Source organism: Siniperca chuatsi, linkage group LG19 (genome assembly GCF_020085105.1).
Source record: "Siniperca chuatsi isolate FFG_IHB_CAS linkage group LG19, ASM2008510v1, whole genome shotgun sequence".
Taxonomy (NCBI): domain Eukaryota; kingdom Metazoa; phylum Chordata; class Actinopteri; order Centrarchiformes; family Sinipercidae; genus Siniperca; species Siniperca chuatsi.
This window is the reverse complement of record NC_058060.1, coordinates 15,896,402-15,914,484: the sequence shown is the minus strand read 5'-3', so window position 1 is coordinate 15,914,484 and position 18,083 is coordinate 15,896,402. Positions and strand designations below refer to the sequence as shown.

The 18,083-nt window shown below is 38.0% G+C and overlaps 1 protein-coding gene across 3 annotated transcripts in view; it reads right to left on the bottom strand.

The window, feature by feature from the left end:
* Nucleotides 1-220: 220 nt before the first annotated feature.
* The window catches only part of vipr1b (vasoactive intestinal peptide receptor 1b), a 50,450-nt gene continuing 32,587 nt past the window's right edge, over nucleotides 221-18,083 (bottom strand). For 2 of the 3 annotated variants that reach the window (XM_044175776.1, XM_044175775.1), the window contains 9 exons: nucleotides 16,251-16,383; nucleotides 10,060-10,213; nucleotides 9,845-9,905; nucleotides 9,668-9,740; nucleotides 7,067-7,158; nucleotides 6,314-6,443; nucleotides 6,109-6,163; nucleotides 5,680-5,721; nucleotides 221-3,636 (listed from right to left, as the gene is read on the bottom strand). In XM_044175776.1, coding sequence (XP_044031711.1) covers nucleotides 3,299-3,636; nucleotides 5,680-5,721; nucleotides 6,109-6,163; nucleotides 6,314-6,443; nucleotides 7,067-7,158; nucleotides 9,668-9,740; nucleotides 9,845-9,905; nucleotides 10,060-10,213; nucleotides 16,251-16,383 — 1,078 coding nt within the window. In that variant the 3' untranslated portion in view covers nucleotides 221-3,298. The remainder of the gene's footprint in view (nucleotides 3,637-5,679; nucleotides 5,722-6,108; nucleotides 6,164-6,313; nucleotides 6,444-7,066; nucleotides 7,159-9,667; nucleotides 9,741-9,844; nucleotides 9,906-10,059; nucleotides 10,214-16,250; nucleotides 16,384-18,083) is intronic. The other variant, XM_044175777.1, reaches the window with a different exon arrangement.

Here is an 18,083-nt window from a genome sequence, read left to right as displayed (position 1 = left end):
TCAAGTAGCAGAGAGCACTTGTGAAAAATAAGCTTAAATTACGGAACAACATGTAGCAGTCAGTGAGGACATTACAACTGTTCATGGTGCAGAAAGTCTTACTAATGATGAGATTATTTCATCTTGACAAAAAATATAGACACTTACAACGACATTTAAGCAAAGTAAGACATGGAGTTTTATGTAATCTCCATAGAAAATTAAACTTCCATCCATCTTGTATATTTCTAAATAATTTATTTTAGTTTGAGTGGAACAATGTCAAAATTTTAGGGCAAATTTCCTGCCAAGACAACACTCTGTACATACACTATACAACACAATTTATTATAATAATATACAAAAAACAATTATCTGAAAACTAAGAAGTGGCCTTATGTGTACACAAATGTGAACATAAACTACTAAAAACATATAGTGCATTTTGTAGCTCCACAATGGTATGCATTGTACAAACAACAACCCAAAAAAATTAACTCTCAAATCTTAAATATACACAACACAATATCCAGTTTGCAAATAAACAAATCAATAATACACATACTTTAATACTGAATACCTACTGTAAGTGCACATTAGAATCTGTATTGATTCAATATCACTTCTTAATATTATCTAACTGATACGAAACAACCATGTCAGGTTACCAAAACACTAAAAGATCATATCTAGCAACACCTGTGACTGGATTTGAAAACTCTGTATACTTTGTTTCTTCATTATGTACAAATCAATTTACATTCACCGTTATGAGAGGTACATTGGCAAATTCACACAATTACATTAAACAGAAGACAGGACACACCAAACAATGTGTCTTTAAGGGAATAGTTTGACATTTTGGGTTCATCTTCTTGCCAAGAGTTAGATGAGAAGATTGATACCACTCTCATATCTGTTTGTTAAATATGAAGCTACAGTGGCTGGCTAGCTTAACTTAGCACAAAGACTGGCAACAGGGGGGGAAACAGCTGTCCAAAGCGAGGGGGAGGATCTGTTTACCAGCACCTCTTAAAATAATTAATTAATTAATTAATAATTAACTCATAACACATTTTATTTGATAAATCTGTACAAAAACCTGCACTAAGTAGAAGTGTAAAAATGAGAAGTTTTAGTTTGTTATGTGCTGGACAATTTTTTGCCCGGGAGTAGATAGTTATATTTAATTCATAAGAATTAAATATAACGTGTTAATTAATGAGCTTTTGCTATTTTGCTACTTTGGAACAGAGCTGTGCTAGCTGTTTTCCCCCTGCTTCCAGTCTTTATGCAAAGCTAAGCTAACTGGCTGCAGGAACAGACAGATACGCGAGAGGTATCAATCTTCTCATCTAACACTCCACCAGAAAGTGTATTTCCCAAATGTAGTACTATTTTAAGCTTTTGTCACCAACAAAACATTCCATATGAAGGCCTTTGCTGTTCATCATCATTAGTGTGTTGTTCTTTAATTTCACATGGTGCTCTATGGTGGTCTGACCCTATAAATCAGTGGTGGGGTGAGATGATGTTTTTTTTCCAGGTAAAGCTGGACCTTCTTGATGTTACACGGACATGCAAGTGACTTTCAAGTCTAACCTTGTAAGCTGAAAAGCACAATGATAGCATTGTTGTGACAGGGCCAGTCATCCTTGTCACCTTGCTTTGCTTTACATACCGGCTCGAATAGTCTCTACTGACTTGTCAGGTCCAAACTCCTCCAGTGGAGAAGTTTAAACCTGACAAGTCGATGGAGAATTCAGGACATATTTTTCACAATGGAGGATTTAGGAGTTCAACCTTCAGTCAGTCTACCAAAGACACACCAAATGTGTTTTTAAATGTTTTAAATGTGAATTTTTTTGTTTTGTTGAGCCTTGTCAAAGGAAAATTTCTCTTACTTTGTGACAGACAAAGTTTTCTTATCTATCTATCTATCTATCTATCTATCTATCTATCTATCTATCTATCTCAGAAAGCTTCTCTGGACATGTCTGAGGACTGTGTAATGCAGTGCCTTTTATTTAGCTGTTATGCTTAACATTGCGCCACAGACTGTTACATAAACAAGCTCGTACAAGAGAATTGTATGTTCCTGGCGGGGCTTTAAATCCCACAAGTTGCAATAGCGTAACAAACAACAATTACAGTGATACATTACTGATATCATAGCCACAATACAATTGCTATGGCACAACAATCCATAGCAATTAATTTTCTTTACACTGTATACTTGTCTGTACAATGTTAAATGACTCCTTCCAAACATTCAAGGACTGAATTGCTTAAAGGCATTTCCTCTCCAGAGTTGCTGTGCAGCTCGACAGCCAGCAAAGATCTGATTGAAAGTGTCACTTCAAAACACTGAAACCAGGCACTCGTCAGTAACTAGGACAAAACTGCCAGAGTGCCTCAAATAGTAAAAAACATCAACCCTATCACAGGCTCAGAATCAAACAAAACAAGAGGGAAGGCTGTACTGATAAAAGGGAAGGCAAAGGGCAATCAGTCTCTCATGAGAGTGATAGTGCAGAGAAGGGCATTTGTACTCCAAAGCCATCATTGTGAATCAGCATCACACTGGTCACCCGGTCTGAAGCCTCATCCATTTGGCATTAATGGAAATAAAGTTTCAGTTTTTCCTGTTCTGTCTTCCTACATAGTGAGGTAAACAAAATGTTGCTCATTGTTTTACTGTCTTCTTTTACATTCTTTTCTGTTGCCTAAAATATGCTTTATTTTCCATCACAACTCACATTCAGCACTCAAACACACCCCCATAATGTATTTCTGGTACTTTTGTTTGCCTGTGATGTCGCTGCACACACTGTAACAATACCAATAATGGGATTTCCTGTTAAAAAAACCATCAGCTCCTTTTCTTCTAACGTCTTTGCACCAGCCTTGCTCATTTGGAGCTGCAGGAATCCACTAAGTGATTTTTAACCAGCGCATAATTACATCAGATTATTAATATGTGACATTTTGCATTGCCCAGCATCTGAGCACAAAGTGAGCTTAATAACGACTGACCAATGGTCCATAATGAAATGACAAATTCGCCCATACATATGCACTGAATCTTGAAATACAAAGACAAAAAGTGAATGGTTCTCATTCAAATGTGCTGAAGCTGTGCTTGTGAAGCAAAGCACTTGTATCTTTGTCACCTATTTTGAAATTATTTTTATTTATTATTATTTTAAAGAACCGTGGCGGTTAAAAGCTGCTTAGAAGCTGATTATGGTCACACTATTTTCTTATATTTTTTTGTTTTGTCCACTTGTCATTTTCCTTTGTCCACGTCATACTCAAGCTACACATCCTCCAAGAGGGCATGTGCTAATGAAGGAGTGTATATTTTTTTATTGTAGAGCTTACATATGCTGTGTCTTTTCTGCCTAATGTTTGGCATGAGAGTGTTTTTTACAGCATGTAAGTCTGTCTCACTGTTTGTGTGAGTCATATGCTGGACAGATCGTCGTGACAGGAGGATGAACCCCGGTGTGTTTTCGGGCTGCATCGTGTTAACATGGTGATCTGGGTGCTGAAGTTGTTGCTGCTGCCAATAGACGGATGTTGGTATTTGGTGTCTGAACCCATGTATCTCTGCAGGTGCCACCTCCGCCACTTCCTCTTGATCTCTCCTTGGACCTACAATGGATTAGAACAATAACATTTCAATACAGCCAGCTTTTTTACCATGTAATTTCATTGTATGTGGGAAAAATGGTGTTAACAACATTGATATTCTGCATAACCTATTAAGTAATATGGTACAACGTATTTCACAGTTAAAATATGCTACCAAAACTGCGGGGGTAGGGTGAGGTAATGAAAGGGGATTTGGGAAAATCTCTCAAAACCCACATGGAGGGGTTCTTGAAGAATATATAAAATATATGGGTTACGTTCACAAAATGACAATAGGGGTACTCCCTAATGCTGGAGGGCAGCAATGTAATTTTGGGGCAGGAAGTTTGAAGAAAAGGAGTGGAATAATAAGGGACAGGTTAAATGCTAGCCCACAGCATAGGCGGTTGAGCCTACCAACTTTTGTTGACTACAGTGTAGGTGCTGTTCCTTATAGTTTACTTCTGGCCTGTCATCATATTACTCACAGAATTAACATTAATTAGCGACAGCTGATATGACCTTAGCAAATCTGTGTATTTTTGCCAACCTCTGTGACTGAACTCAGTCAAGGGCCCAAATATTTTCACTTGGATATCATCTAAAACTGCATTGCTGTACTCCAGCATTCATTATATACCATAATTACTTTATCGGTTCCTCAGAATATCAGTGTTGTTCTTCAGTTTTATTTCCCAGTACTTTACCCCATAGGTTTACAAAAATAGTCTTGTATTCTTCCACTGTACCTACATTTAAGTACCAGTGTGAACCTGTAAGTATTTTATTGGTACCTTATTCATATATTGAAATTACATTGTAAATCACAGGCTGTATTATAGAGCATTACCAAGTAACCATCTCTGAAATATTTGATACAGCTCATACCAAGTTCATACAAGCTTTGAAATTTGTTGCTTAGAGCACCTGTAAGAATGTACCTCTTTCCATGGAACAAGACATGATGCATTACATTAAGGAGAAGAAAAAGTAGGTGGTTGGCATGGCCACCAATAGAAACTAAAGCTGAAGAGATAAAGGACGGCGAAGAAACATTAAAAGCATCCACAGAAAAGCAAAAGAATAACAGGTTTCAGGTGTTTCTAATATTTTGTCCACCCCATTTATATCAATGAGGGTAGGCTAAATAACAGAAACAAGTCAGTATAACGCAATACAGTTGAACAGCACCAAAAACTACATCCTCCAAAATGATTTAACAAAAGCTGAACATTGCAGGACTATTGTATTAGTCTGCATTAGTTTTAGTGACAATAGGTATATCTGATAAACCAGCAACTGAGTGTAGTTTTGATATTGTGAATATTGTTTTATATTATTTAGGTAGAGGTAATGAATATGCCCATCTTGAGCTTTTTTGTCTACCTGCAGATTCCTTTCCACTGTTATTTTTATGCCCTTTGTTAGATTTTGTTTTTCTATATATGAAAATTACTGTCATTTCTGTCTTTTGTCAATATCACATTTCATGTGTTTTGTTGTGACTTGATATGCCACTAATGTGACAAACAATGAACATGATTCCAGGACATACACCATTCTTGAGGCTGCAGTAATTTAAAAACCAAGGCTTTACACTTCACAAAGGACACCTGAAAATTGCACCAGATTAAAATTCAGGCAGCATAGTGTCAACTCAAGCCTTGCCATCCAGCCCATCACTGTGATTCAATCTGGCCCAGCACTGGGAACACGACTAATGTGCCCACAGAGAGCCTCTGCAGACATCACTGAATAGCTCCCTGCCAAAAAGGCTGTGCTTTTTACAGCCCTCCCACCCTGCAGGCAGAGCGCAGAAAATATGCCGCGAGGAGGTCCAAGGGAGGGAGAGACGGCTGGAACGACTGGTGACTCATACTCACAGCTCCATCCACCTTCAGGACTGTGTGTGTGTGTGAATGTAAGTGGTGCACTGAGGGAGCCACAGAAGAAAAACTACAGATAAACCACATTTTCTAAGAATTATCTCTGCATGGAAATCTTAAGGTTTAAACAGTGAGTTTATACAAACAGTGTTTACATCACTGTGAGGTGGATACCTACCTCTCCGTTGAGGAAGCAGTAAAGGACTGCGACCACAAAGCCCTAAATGGAAAGAAAAACACAGATAAGAGAGCAATATGGTGTGTGTGTCATGGTGAAACTTCCAGTTAATCTATCTGTAGTGTCTTTACAACGATTTGCTAATTTAAGCATAACGTGTGGCATTCATGAGACATATAAGTGGATTGCACTGACAAAAACAATGCATACAATGTGTAGTTTATAGTAATAATGAGAAAGAGGGATGAGAAGAATGATGAGAAGAAAGTGTTGGAAAGGTTTCCTTGGTTTCCAAACGGTCTGTGATGCAGCTGTACTGTCTGGCTGCATTCTCCATCATTCCTCATTATGTGATGAACTGAAATAACACCGGGGTTTAAAATGGTAACACTGCCACTGAATCAGCCAGCAAAGTGCCTGGAGACCTGCCATAGTTTTCTGTGAGGGGTAGGGCTGACAGGATGCCAAATCCTGACTTTGGACCCTGAAGTATTTTACAAGAAAAATGTGTATAATTGTTAAGTGTCTGTTGACCTTCTGGGAAACTATTTCACATAAGGCATCAAATGCAAATTCTTAAATATAAAATGTATGTTTTTTATAATCACTTCTTCCTAAAAAGTTTCTATCATACCTGAAATGACCCAAGAATCAAGTCAAAAACTAGCCGTAGTTCAGTCTTCACTTGCTCTGGGATGAATGCAAACACGATAAAATTGATCCCAAACAGAGGAATCAAAAGCAGCGTCGATTTCGCCAGTCTCCTGAAACGACAAAGCATAAACAGATTCAAATGTCTCCCTCCGGTGAAAACCAATTTTCAATCTGTCTCTATATATGCCAATAATGAAATGCAACTTTGGAGTACTTTTCATTTTACATTTCAGCTCGGAGGACCAGAGATTGAAAAAAAACACCATTAAAAGTGTCAGTGGGAAAATAGTTCATACATTATGGCTGGCTTATGAGATGCTCTCCATCACAGGAAAAATCATGCATAGAGCTGTATATCTCTGTGTAAAGCAGCTGCCGGGGGAAGACTACTGTGCTGAGTGCCACATGAGTTACTTTTCTGAAGCTGAAAAAGGATTGGTCATCCCTGCATTGCTCTGAGCATAAAAACTTAAAAGGAGCCACAGAAAAAACTTTAATTTACAGCACCAGTTGTACCCACAGGACAAATATGTGTATCTTACTCTCTGCTTTCTGAGTTTATTCGAGATCATCTTTCTTTTCCTTTGTAAATGCAGTTAACTTTTACAGAATATAGTCGAATTCAGCCCAAAACAGACATAATCATTGGCATTGGTTCTTTTTTCATCTTACAGTATCTGAGCTAATGAATAATACAAATTACAGCATGAAAAAGACATGAAATTATACTCACGAGTACTGGTTAGACTCATTTCTTCCAATATCAGGGCAGTTGATTTTCTGGCGAAGTATTCGTATGATGCAGATGAATAGAATAAAGTTCATCTGTAAAGAATATTCAAGTCTTACATGAGGACAGCAAAGGGACATTTTACAATGTCAATGGGATTTAGTCCTGGTGGTTTTTTGAAATTTTAATCAGCAATATTCAGTTTTTCCAACATGAAATTTCTAGATGGTAAAAAGCTCGTTCTAAAGTTGCCTCTACATGTTTTCAGTGTGTTATCTAATGGAGTTGGAGGAATGTTTGAGAAATGCATCTCATAACAAAGGCTTGATGCTGAATTTCATCTTCCTCTGATTGAATTGTGGTGCTGCCCTGTGGGAAAATTAACATTTCTAAATTGTTAATTTGTGTTGGACCTCTGAACCGGCAACGCATCACATACACCATGATGCACTCACAAACATCACACAGCTGCTGCAGAGAGGAAGAGACAGAGGGATCTGACAGCCAGGCTGCTGATCCTGATCCTAATGTGAAAGAACACAACTAAACGTGCTGTACCAAGAACTGCTGCCGAGCAAAGACCAGCAAAGCAGGACGTCAGCAGACATCATTAGAGGAGGAAGTTGTCTGTTTTGTGCTTTTTAAAATTCTGGTGTGAAGTAGTTTAAATATAATTTCCTAAGAGAAACTTATGTAACTGGCACAGGCAGGTTCCTGGAAAGGAGTAAAGTTGGTATTAACTACAGGGAAAATGGAGACAATGTTCAAATAACATTACATAACCTTGAGAGACTTTTGTCATTGTACAGTAGGTCAGTTGAACATATCTACAGTCATGCTAGCAGCTCTGTTAGCCCGTACTTAGGCACAGCAATGCTTTGAGTTGCGTAAATGCTAACACAGCATGCTAACATGCTCAAAGTGACAATGCTAACACGTTGATGTTAAGCAGGTATAATAATAACAATATCATAATAATAATAACAAGTTTACCATGTTCACCTTCTTAATTAAGAGTGTTAGCATGCCAACATTTGCTTCTGATATTGCCATTCTGCTGCTAGCATGGCTAATAAAAAACATAAATTTTGTCTACAGGTAAGAATACAATTCAACATATATGGAGAAAGCTTTCAATAATAAACTAATCAGGAGGGAACATTTACTTGGGGTGAGGTGGAGCAGTTCTTTATAAATCCTCTGATTATACACTCAACGCAGCTAACTAAACTCGAAAATGGTCTCTCTTGTCCGTATAATTAGTGCCGCATTTAATATTTCTTTCAGGACATCTCGTAGAAAATGATTAGAAAATCCCAGACCCGTAAAATAAAGCATTATATAGCAGTGGCAAAATGTAGGGCCATGATGCAGTTCCTTTACTATAAGTAATTTTTCTTCTCAACACTTAACATACTCCTTTGTAGCTTCTCGAGTCCTGCTTGTTGAACTCATCTGTACCCTGCTTTTCACACCTCTCTGAAAGTGTCCTCATTTCTCACTCAGTGAGGCACAAACACACTGCCAATGCTATTCACTGTCTATTTTTCTTACTAGATAAGTGGTTCAATCTGTGTGAGCTGTATCACACCATAGCTTTTTCTTAATATTCGCTCCCTTGCCACAAGTTATAAGATCTTTATCACTCTCATTTCTTTACAGTAAATATGAAGCTACAGCCAGCAGCTAGGTAGCTTAGCTTCACATGAAGACTTGAAACAGGGCGAAACAGCTAACCTGGTTCTCTCCGAAAGTTCTGACCGAAGTGTAAAAAATTATAGTAATAATTTGTGGTTTCACGGTGAGTTATGGGTAGAAATATTTCTTGGCTGGGCGTAGACACTACTTGGAGTCTTGTCACATAACCCACATGAAACCACAACCTGTTTTTACCCTTGGTTTTTGTACGGATTAAATAAACAAGATATAACGTGTTAATTTGTGAGCTTTAGAGGTGCTGGTAGGCAGATTGTTTTTTACGTTTGGACAAAGCCAGGCTAGCTGTTTCCAGTCTTTCTGCTAAGCTAAGCTAACCAGTTGCTGGTTGTACTGTAGCTTCATATTTACTGTACTTTACAGAAATGATAACTTGCAGCAAGAAAGCCAATAGGCATATTTCCAAAAATGTGGAACTACTGCTTTAGGAGCTCGCCAGAAGGCAGTTAGCTCAGCTTAGCATAAAGACTGGAAGCAGGGGGAAACGGCTAGCTTGGTTTTCACCAAAGTTCAAAAGACCGACCAATATTACCTTTAAAGCTCACTAATTAACTCATTTTATCTTGTTTGTTTAATCCGTAGCCTACACAGATAGAAAAGTTACGTGCTATTACTTGGCAAACTGAAATTCCTCTCTTCAATCTCTCTGTATGCATCTGTCTATAGATGTTTCTGGAGATGCAATAAAATTGATGGTGACTATCCTGCAAACTTTCCGAAGTAAACTGAGAACTTTGAGGTCGTCCCAACCTCTCAGTCGTGTTGACATACAGTAGGAATACTAAAGAGAATGTGGAGTTCAAAAACCTTACATAAGCGTCAACAGCTCAAAGTGTTGAGGTTACTGAATTTGAGTGATGAAAAAGTGCTCAAAGCTTGTAAACTTACCAGGATTGAGCACAAAATAGGGGTTTTAATGATCCACCAGAACACATCAGTGTTCTCGATTATATCCCAGCACCTGGTGAAGCATGAAACAATATTCACGTACAAGATGTTGCAAATCAAAGGAAAATTAGACCTAGATGTTATACTGGACTAGCAGTCCCCTGGTGTTTTTCTTACCCCACATCGTTATAGTAGGCTTTAGCGATGCTCCAAGCTGTGATGAAAACTGTCGGACCTCCTAGGAACACAAAAAATATATATAAAAAAGTGTACACCAAAGTTATTATTGCATCCCACCGACACGGGTCACACAACCTGTAGTTCGTCTTCAGCTAAGGTCTCACCCCAGGACAGCAGAGACATATAAAGGCACAAAAGGAAGACATTCTCACCCCAGCCGATCAGGATGTAAGCCCAGAAGTACTTCCTCTCGGAGAAGAAAGAGACAGCCAACAATGCATGAAGATAAAGGCCTTCCACCAGCAGCCAGAAGAAACTGGCCATTATACAGTATTGGAAGAACACAATCACTACTTTGCAGCCAACCTGGTAATGGACACAAGACACAAAAGCATGAATCTCACAATCATCTTCTAAGTGGATATATATTGAACAGGGATTCAGGAACACAATTACAATGAGGGTATTACAGTGCAATTTAATTCCCTATAGTGTTTAGAAGATGGAAAAAGAATGGAAAGAATGCACATATTGATTTTTCTTTTGGAGCAGTCTGCATATATTCAAACTTTAAAATACAACACTCAAGTTTTGCTTTGTGATTCATGCATTTCTTTAAGTTTCTATAGTATAGTATATATAGTATATTCTATCTATGACAACAAGCACAGAAAGTGGCAACAACCGTGATGTCTCATATAGCAAACTGAGGGTAGCACAAGTTAGCCAACGTGCCTCTGAGCCCTCGGTGAATTAGAACTGATGACAGGCTAATAGTGAGGTGATAAAAAATGTAATTCTGCAGCGCAAAAGTATTTTACAATCTAATATTAGCAGCTTTATTGTCTCCAATATGTCTAATAGTGGGGATTTCTCCTAGGTGCCATTTAAATGAAGCAGAATGATGAATTTAATGTCAGTATGTTCAACAGAGGACTTTGATTTGAATGTGTGAAATGTATTTAAAGCACTTTCTTGAACTGGTTCACCGGTGATAGAATGAAAGTCGTTAATTCAAGAATTTAATCGGTACCACTTACTAATAGTACGTTTAAGTAAGTTTATACCTAATGGCTATATTATTGGTTAATAAATAATTTACTAATGCCTTATAAGTCAGTTAATAAGAAGTTAATGAGAACAACTTTTGGGCCCTTTGGTTTATCGTCATCCAGCCGACGTTTTACAGCAGCCAGAACCAAAATTCACTTTTTTACATTTTGTATTTCTGTAGTAATAGTAGTAGTAGTTTTAGGGGAAACCTCAAAGCTTACAACACTTCTAAGAATAGAGATAACGGCAGCCAATAAATACATTTCAATGCAGTGTAATGAACTATTAAACTACTACTACATTTTGTTGTTATTGTTTTCAATGATTTTTTTGAGTGTGATCACTGTTGTTGATATATTTATTATTGTGTTTTTGTTTATTATTATGCTATGAAACTTGCTTAATATGAATTATTGTAAAGGAGAGTTTTGTTTAGGTTTTCTGTGTGTTGTTATTTTGGGATGGGGGCTTAAAAAAGGATAAAAAATAAAAATCAAGTGAGAGACTTTTGACCCTTTATTAATGACTTTATCTATGACTCTGCAGCCAAAAAGATATATAACTAACATATAAAGTATTAATAAACCATGTAAAGCCATAAGTTACAACTTATGAACTCTTTGGGTGACTTATTCGAAAATGGTGCCATTTCGTAATTTACAAATGCTTTACTTTGTGCTATCGTAGAAAAGGTTTCAGTCGTAGTTAGACTTCCGGATGGGAGCCGAAACGTCTTGATTCTGAAAACAGTGTCCAGATGACTACGACTGAAACCTTTTCTACGATAGAACACTCCTGGACGAATGAGGGACTACACCGTCTTTACTTTGTGCTGATAGTAGGCAGCCAAGTGATATAAGCAATAAAGACAGATGGAAACATATAAGCTCCAGCAAAGTGCAGAAATGTTCCAGCCGTTATTTCAGTGAGCGACGGACAAGAGGGGAACACTGAAACAACCGTGCAGGATAACACAATCAGCTCTGTTCTGGTTGGCTGACAGCACAACGCTTCCATCAGGATGGGTGAATTCATTCAAAATTCAGTTTGCTCCTGCTGAGTGGCGAGGCTGCTATTGAACTTGTTGCACAAATATAAAAGGTTCATTTTCCTAATGGTGTGGGTGGGCTGAGCTGATGTGCGTAGCGTGTCTTTCACGGCCTCACAGAAAACATACTTTCACTGTGTGGGTCCATTGCTGATTCCATGAGCCACATACAAGCTGTTTTGGGATGAGCGTCCCAAAGATCCTACAGGGAGGGCATCACGCACATGAGAAAAATCAATACTGTACCCATTTTGAAAATGACCCTGTGAGAGTGAATGCATTGAGCACTTCAGCAGATGTACCAGATGTGAGACATGGGCTGAATAATGAAATAACATTATGGATAGAGAAATGTGGATAGTAGGGCAGAGAAGTAATGACAACACAAACGTGATAAAGAAACAAAACCAGGTGGATATGAATAAGCATGAACAACTGCAACATTTTCATCAACCCACATACATTAAAGCAGAAACAAGCTTCTCATTCAAAGTTTAGTACACTGATATTTCACCAGTTTGTTGGGATGATACTGTCAGTACATTTGTTCCAAAGTGGCCATTAAACTGATTACAGAACCACATGATATGTAACATTGTGGTTTGATATTTATTAGGGAATATATTAGGAGTTTACTACATTTATTCAAGTCCTGTAAGTATAATTTGTTTACTTTACTTGAGTATTTCCATTTTATGCTACTTATACATTTCAGAGAGAAATGTTGTAGTTTTTACTCCACTACATTTACATAACAGCTGTAGTTTTCAGAGGATGCAATATTTTACACACTAAACCTATAATGATTTTATAAACTATAATCCATTATTATAAATTAAACTATACAGTAGTATATAAAATAGCTAAAATAACCCAAATTAACAAATTGCTGCATACACAGTAATGCTTCAGCAATAACAATCCAATATAAATGACAGTAACAAAGGGCATTCTTCAACCTTATGAGTACTTTTACTTTGAGACTATTTATTTTGCTATTAATAAGTATGTGCTTTTTTTAAAGTCAAAGTGTGAATATAGGACTTGAGTATTTTTACATTGTGATATTGTAATATATTGCTACATTTTTGTATGATCAGCATTTTTTTAAACCAATTAAGATGATAAGATGATTATTGCAATCAATGAATATAAATATTGATCTTTACATTTTACACACACTGTGTGAATGTATACCAGAAGTACTCGCACAAAATTATTGGCATACCACCAGTCAATACCAGAATACAAATGGCTCAAACATTAAAAAAAACAACCAAACAATGAAACCAATAAATTTGTAATTTAAAAAAACATTAAAAACTTTAAAAACCGAAAAAAGGGTTTAAAAAAAGGAGTTTGGGTCAGTTTAACAATAAAAAGGGAAAATATTGCTCTGGACATACATAAAAAATGTTCGTCTGAAGAAACAAAGTCTGAGCTTGTCACATTTATGAACTGTCCATATGGTATGTTATGGAAATCTTTGCCTTTTATGTGCATAGATGTTAAGTTTATGTATAAGCCTAAAGGAAAGTCTTTCATAAGAGGCTAAATGTGCACAAAAGTGGGAGGTCGGGGTGATTTCCACTCTCTGACTATCTATCACTGGCTGATCTTAAGTGCTGTCTGAATCCGGCTAGTGTCGTGGGGAGTTACAGTAAGGTCTCTGCGGTATTGCTACTTTTACTTAAATTAAAGATCTGCATACTTCTTCTACTACTGATATTAGGATGGTCTGCTGAACCACTCCTTTTGGCATCAGCTCTGCCTCCCATAAATGGCTGGTGAGTTTGCTTGTTGAATCAAATACACCCGGGGTACTAGTGTAAATTTACACATCACCGATAAATTCACCTTCCTGTGTTTGTTTTCTGGGATCCACTTCTTGTGGTAAAGTTTCGGACAGCTCATTAAAGCAGCTGGCAGTGAAGCTGACAGGGATTTGGTAGCCTGTATAAATTGATTCCCACTTGGCATGTTGAGGGGAAGAAAATGGACCCAGATGGGCTGTCTGAACCTTTCTGCTAGTTCTAATGCGTGCAAATAAGTACAAATTGTTCGCTGGAGCACCATTTTAAAAAGCCTGCCATCAGCGGCATGTGGATGAATGATGCCACACACACACACACACACACACACAGTGACAAACACACAGGTACCTTAAATAATGCATTTGTTATAAGCTTCCCTACAGCGATTATATCATGAATTAATCTAATGGGTCACTACAGCAAACATCCAACTGTAGAAGAAGGGTAATGAACCAAGCATGCAGAACACCCACACACACACACAGAAAGAGACAGTAACTGAGCCAAAAGCTGTAATGGAAGTAATGCCAGGGTCATGATGAGCGCTGAAGCACCAAACCTGCCTCTATAATGTCTTTTTCAGCCAATGCATGACAACAGCTGGCTCCTGTCAACCCAATAGTTCCATTAACACAATGTAGCCGGCCAGAGAGCTCACTAATGAATACACTCTGCAGGCTCCTCTCATCATGTGGCCACATCATGTAACATAAACCTCATGTTCGCAGGCCTAACAGTGGCCTTGGGGGCCTCTGTTCTGCGGTTTAGCGGTATGAGGTGGTGGTGAGATAACTTCTGTTATGAATTGGCGCTATATAAATAAATTGAATTGGTGTGGAGAGCTGACAGGAAGACATCCAAACATTGTGGGAAGATTTAACTTTAAGCATAAATGGCTTGTAAGTACTGACATTATTTAAGAGCAGCCTTGTTCCGTGGGCTTAACATCTTCAGCTGTTGTTAAATGCAGTTTCATGTTAGTAGTATTTCTTGTGAGCTATTCAGTTTTCTTTTTAAATATATATTTTGCTGCTTGAAAGGTATCGGGAAAGTGACTTCCTGAAGTCACTACACTCAGCCAAGAAATAGTCCGGCAAATAACCCCCCCATAAAACCACAACTTGTCATTTTTACACTACAGTTTTTGTACGGATCAAACAAAAGAAATATACCGTGTTAATTAGTGCGCTTTAGAGGTGTTGGTATGAATAGAGAGATGATGTGCCACTTTACACTTTGCATTTATTGCTCATTACAGCTGCTCTGCCTAGCTGTGCTGGTTTAAGCTGTTGTTGTGGATATGGTTATTGCTCAGACTACGGTTGTTGAAGGACTTTACAGGTTATTTACAGATATTTATGGGCAGGCTGTTCCACAGTTTTGGTCCATAATAAGAAAATGCTGTGTCTGCATAAGTGTCAACAGTTGGTATATTCAATGCTGCTGCAGTGGCTAGGAGTAAAGAGGGTGAGATAGATGACAACTAAGTATGAAGGTGCTAAACCATTCAGAGTCTTGTAAAGTAGTAATAAAATCAACTCTATTCCTTCTAGAGAAGGAGTCCATGTAAAGATCCTAAAATGGGTGTGATGTGCTCTATTTTCCTTGTTTTGGTTAAGATTCTGGCAGCTGCAAAATGAATATAGGCCTACTGTTATAAGATTATTTAAAATTACGAATATCCGATTAACCTGCTAAAGGGCCCCTGGACAAAAATTAGCTGCTGGGCCCCCATTAACCAACCCTTTCTTCCTCTTTCTGTGCAGTTCTTCATCTGGCTATTTGATTAAACACATCGTTTTAGAAATATGCAGTACACAAGCTCAAAATTTAAATAATTATGGTCTTAAAACTAGATTTTGGGACCCTCAAGGTCAGATAATAAATTGGGACCCACCTTCAGGCCTTTATTATGTCAAGTCGATGTTGTACTTAAGGTCTGCAAACTCCCAAACAAAATTAAAGCACAGTAAACCCGGAACTTTAGGGCGCCACGGGGCTAGTTGCCCGGTTGGTAATCCAGTCTTGCTGATTGGCCTGTATTGATCGGGCAATAAACAAGTCCCGTAAAAAATACAACAGAATATCTACTAATGCAACAGAGAATAAAACTGAATCATACAGTAATTCAATTCACAGCCCTTTGCAATAAAATACCTCACTTGACTCAATTATTTTTTGTCAAAGGATAGTGAGAACTATCAGATTGTCTTATACTCATGCTTGAAGCTTATTATGTACTATAAACCTTGAGCAAATGATACTAATCTATACCTTGACTTGACGTTCCCTTCTTGTCTCCTGTCAAACACCAGCACTACAATGAAATCCCCATTTGAACTACGGAGATCTCTCATTATGTGGTTTAATGTAGATAATTAGCCCACCAGCTCTGCATCACTTCTGCGCACAAGGACACCAAGAATCCCAGAATCGTTCATCTCAAAACACCCACAGTAAACAGCACCGTCTTGGATAATTTACTCACAGTGCCTGAGGAGCAGTTGTCCACCTCCCCGACCTCGTAGAGGACAACATCCTTGATGAACACAGCGATGGCTTTTAGGATAAATGACACAAACAGATGCATGTGGATGTAGTTCCTTGTGCAGTGGAGCTTCCTAGGACGCACAGAAAGAGATACAAGAATATAGATCAGGACAAAGACACAGGACACACACAATTCAATAAAGAGGGCATTCATGCTTATTATCCAATGTCCTTGGAGTTAATAGCTTAAAATGACAGACATCAAATCACAGACTGACTTAAGTCATGAATAAGCTCATTAGTTCCTTTTACCACTGTGTGGGTGGATCTGCTTTAGAGCGCAATGAATGCTTTTTATGGTCCTTCACACGCCTCACCAATAAAGACGAAAGAGGTGGATTTCAAAATGACTAATCAGAAACATTTTGAAATCCTCAAGCATCAATTTTTAAATACTTCTTGACTTCCCGATTACATCATCATACATGATTGATGATTACATGACTAGGGAGAGAGACGGGCACAAACGTCTGCAGTTGTGTCGAGACTCCAAATAGCGCCGATGATGTGTTCATGCCGGTGATGCTTGTTCCCAGGGCGGGGGAAATATTTAGCTGTGATGCAGCGCGTGCCCAGTCACTTAATATCCCCTCATTAAAGTTTCATCTAACCTTATCTCACAGCCCGGAGAGCTTGTTAACATTGTCACAGCTGTTTTTATGCTGCTATCCAAATGTTGTTATTTCATTAAATGCTTGTTTTCATCAGCTGCTACTGAAATGTAAACGTGAGCATTTGTGGCCAATTTTAGATATTTAGAGCATTTTTGTGCCTGAATGAAATCATGGTCTAACACATACTGAGAGAGGAGAAAGCTCATCAGAATGAAAGGGATGAAATACCACATGTAGTAATTAGTTTTTTTGTATTTTGGGAGCAAATGTGAGATCTAATCTCCATCACTATGCTGGCGCTGGGAAGATGCAACAATATTTGTTACCACAGGCTATAATTTTCCATATACTAACAGAGATTATTTTCCATTTTGGCTCATAATCAATACATTTACTGCAAGTGTAATTTCCTGTTCAAAGTTAAAGCACTTGTAAAGAAAAGCCTTTCTTCTAAGGCTTTTTGCACCACTGAAACTCCAGTGAGTGAATGAATAGTTTTATTTTCATGTCTCGTCATTTACACGACCCATACCTCATTGGATTAACCAGACGCATATTCAGTATATATAAAGTTATATTATCCAACAATGGATATTAAATTAAATATATGCACACAGCCTCCCTTTACACAAATCAAAATCTCATAAATGTAGATTTTGATTTGTGCACCAAATTCATGTCATTGTATGACTCATTCAGTTCATGAATAAATAATATACAGTCTGTAATCCACATAAGGCAAGTTATTTTTCTATTTAGAAAAAGGTGTGAGTCTCCCCAGCCCACCAACCCTCATTAATACCCCTCACTGTAACCCCCTCAGCTACCTTCACCTCCCACTGCCCTGTATAACTCTCCTTCTGGCTCAAACCTGTTGGTCGCCTTGATTTCACATCTTCACATGTTTTTTTTTTTAATCATCCTGAACTTGGCCTGCTCTCTGAACTCTCAGGTGGACACACTTTCACACCTAGTGCAGGTCTTTGTGGAAAACATGAAAAGTTGCTTTGATCAGTGACTAACTCAGTGTTACACAGCGTAGGGACAGACTATATAGCAGACACATGAAAAAGCAATAAGAGTGTTTCTCTCCCTGTGGCCCTGAACAGGAATTAGTGGGTATACAGTAGAGGATGGTTGGTTGGAAGGAAGGAAGG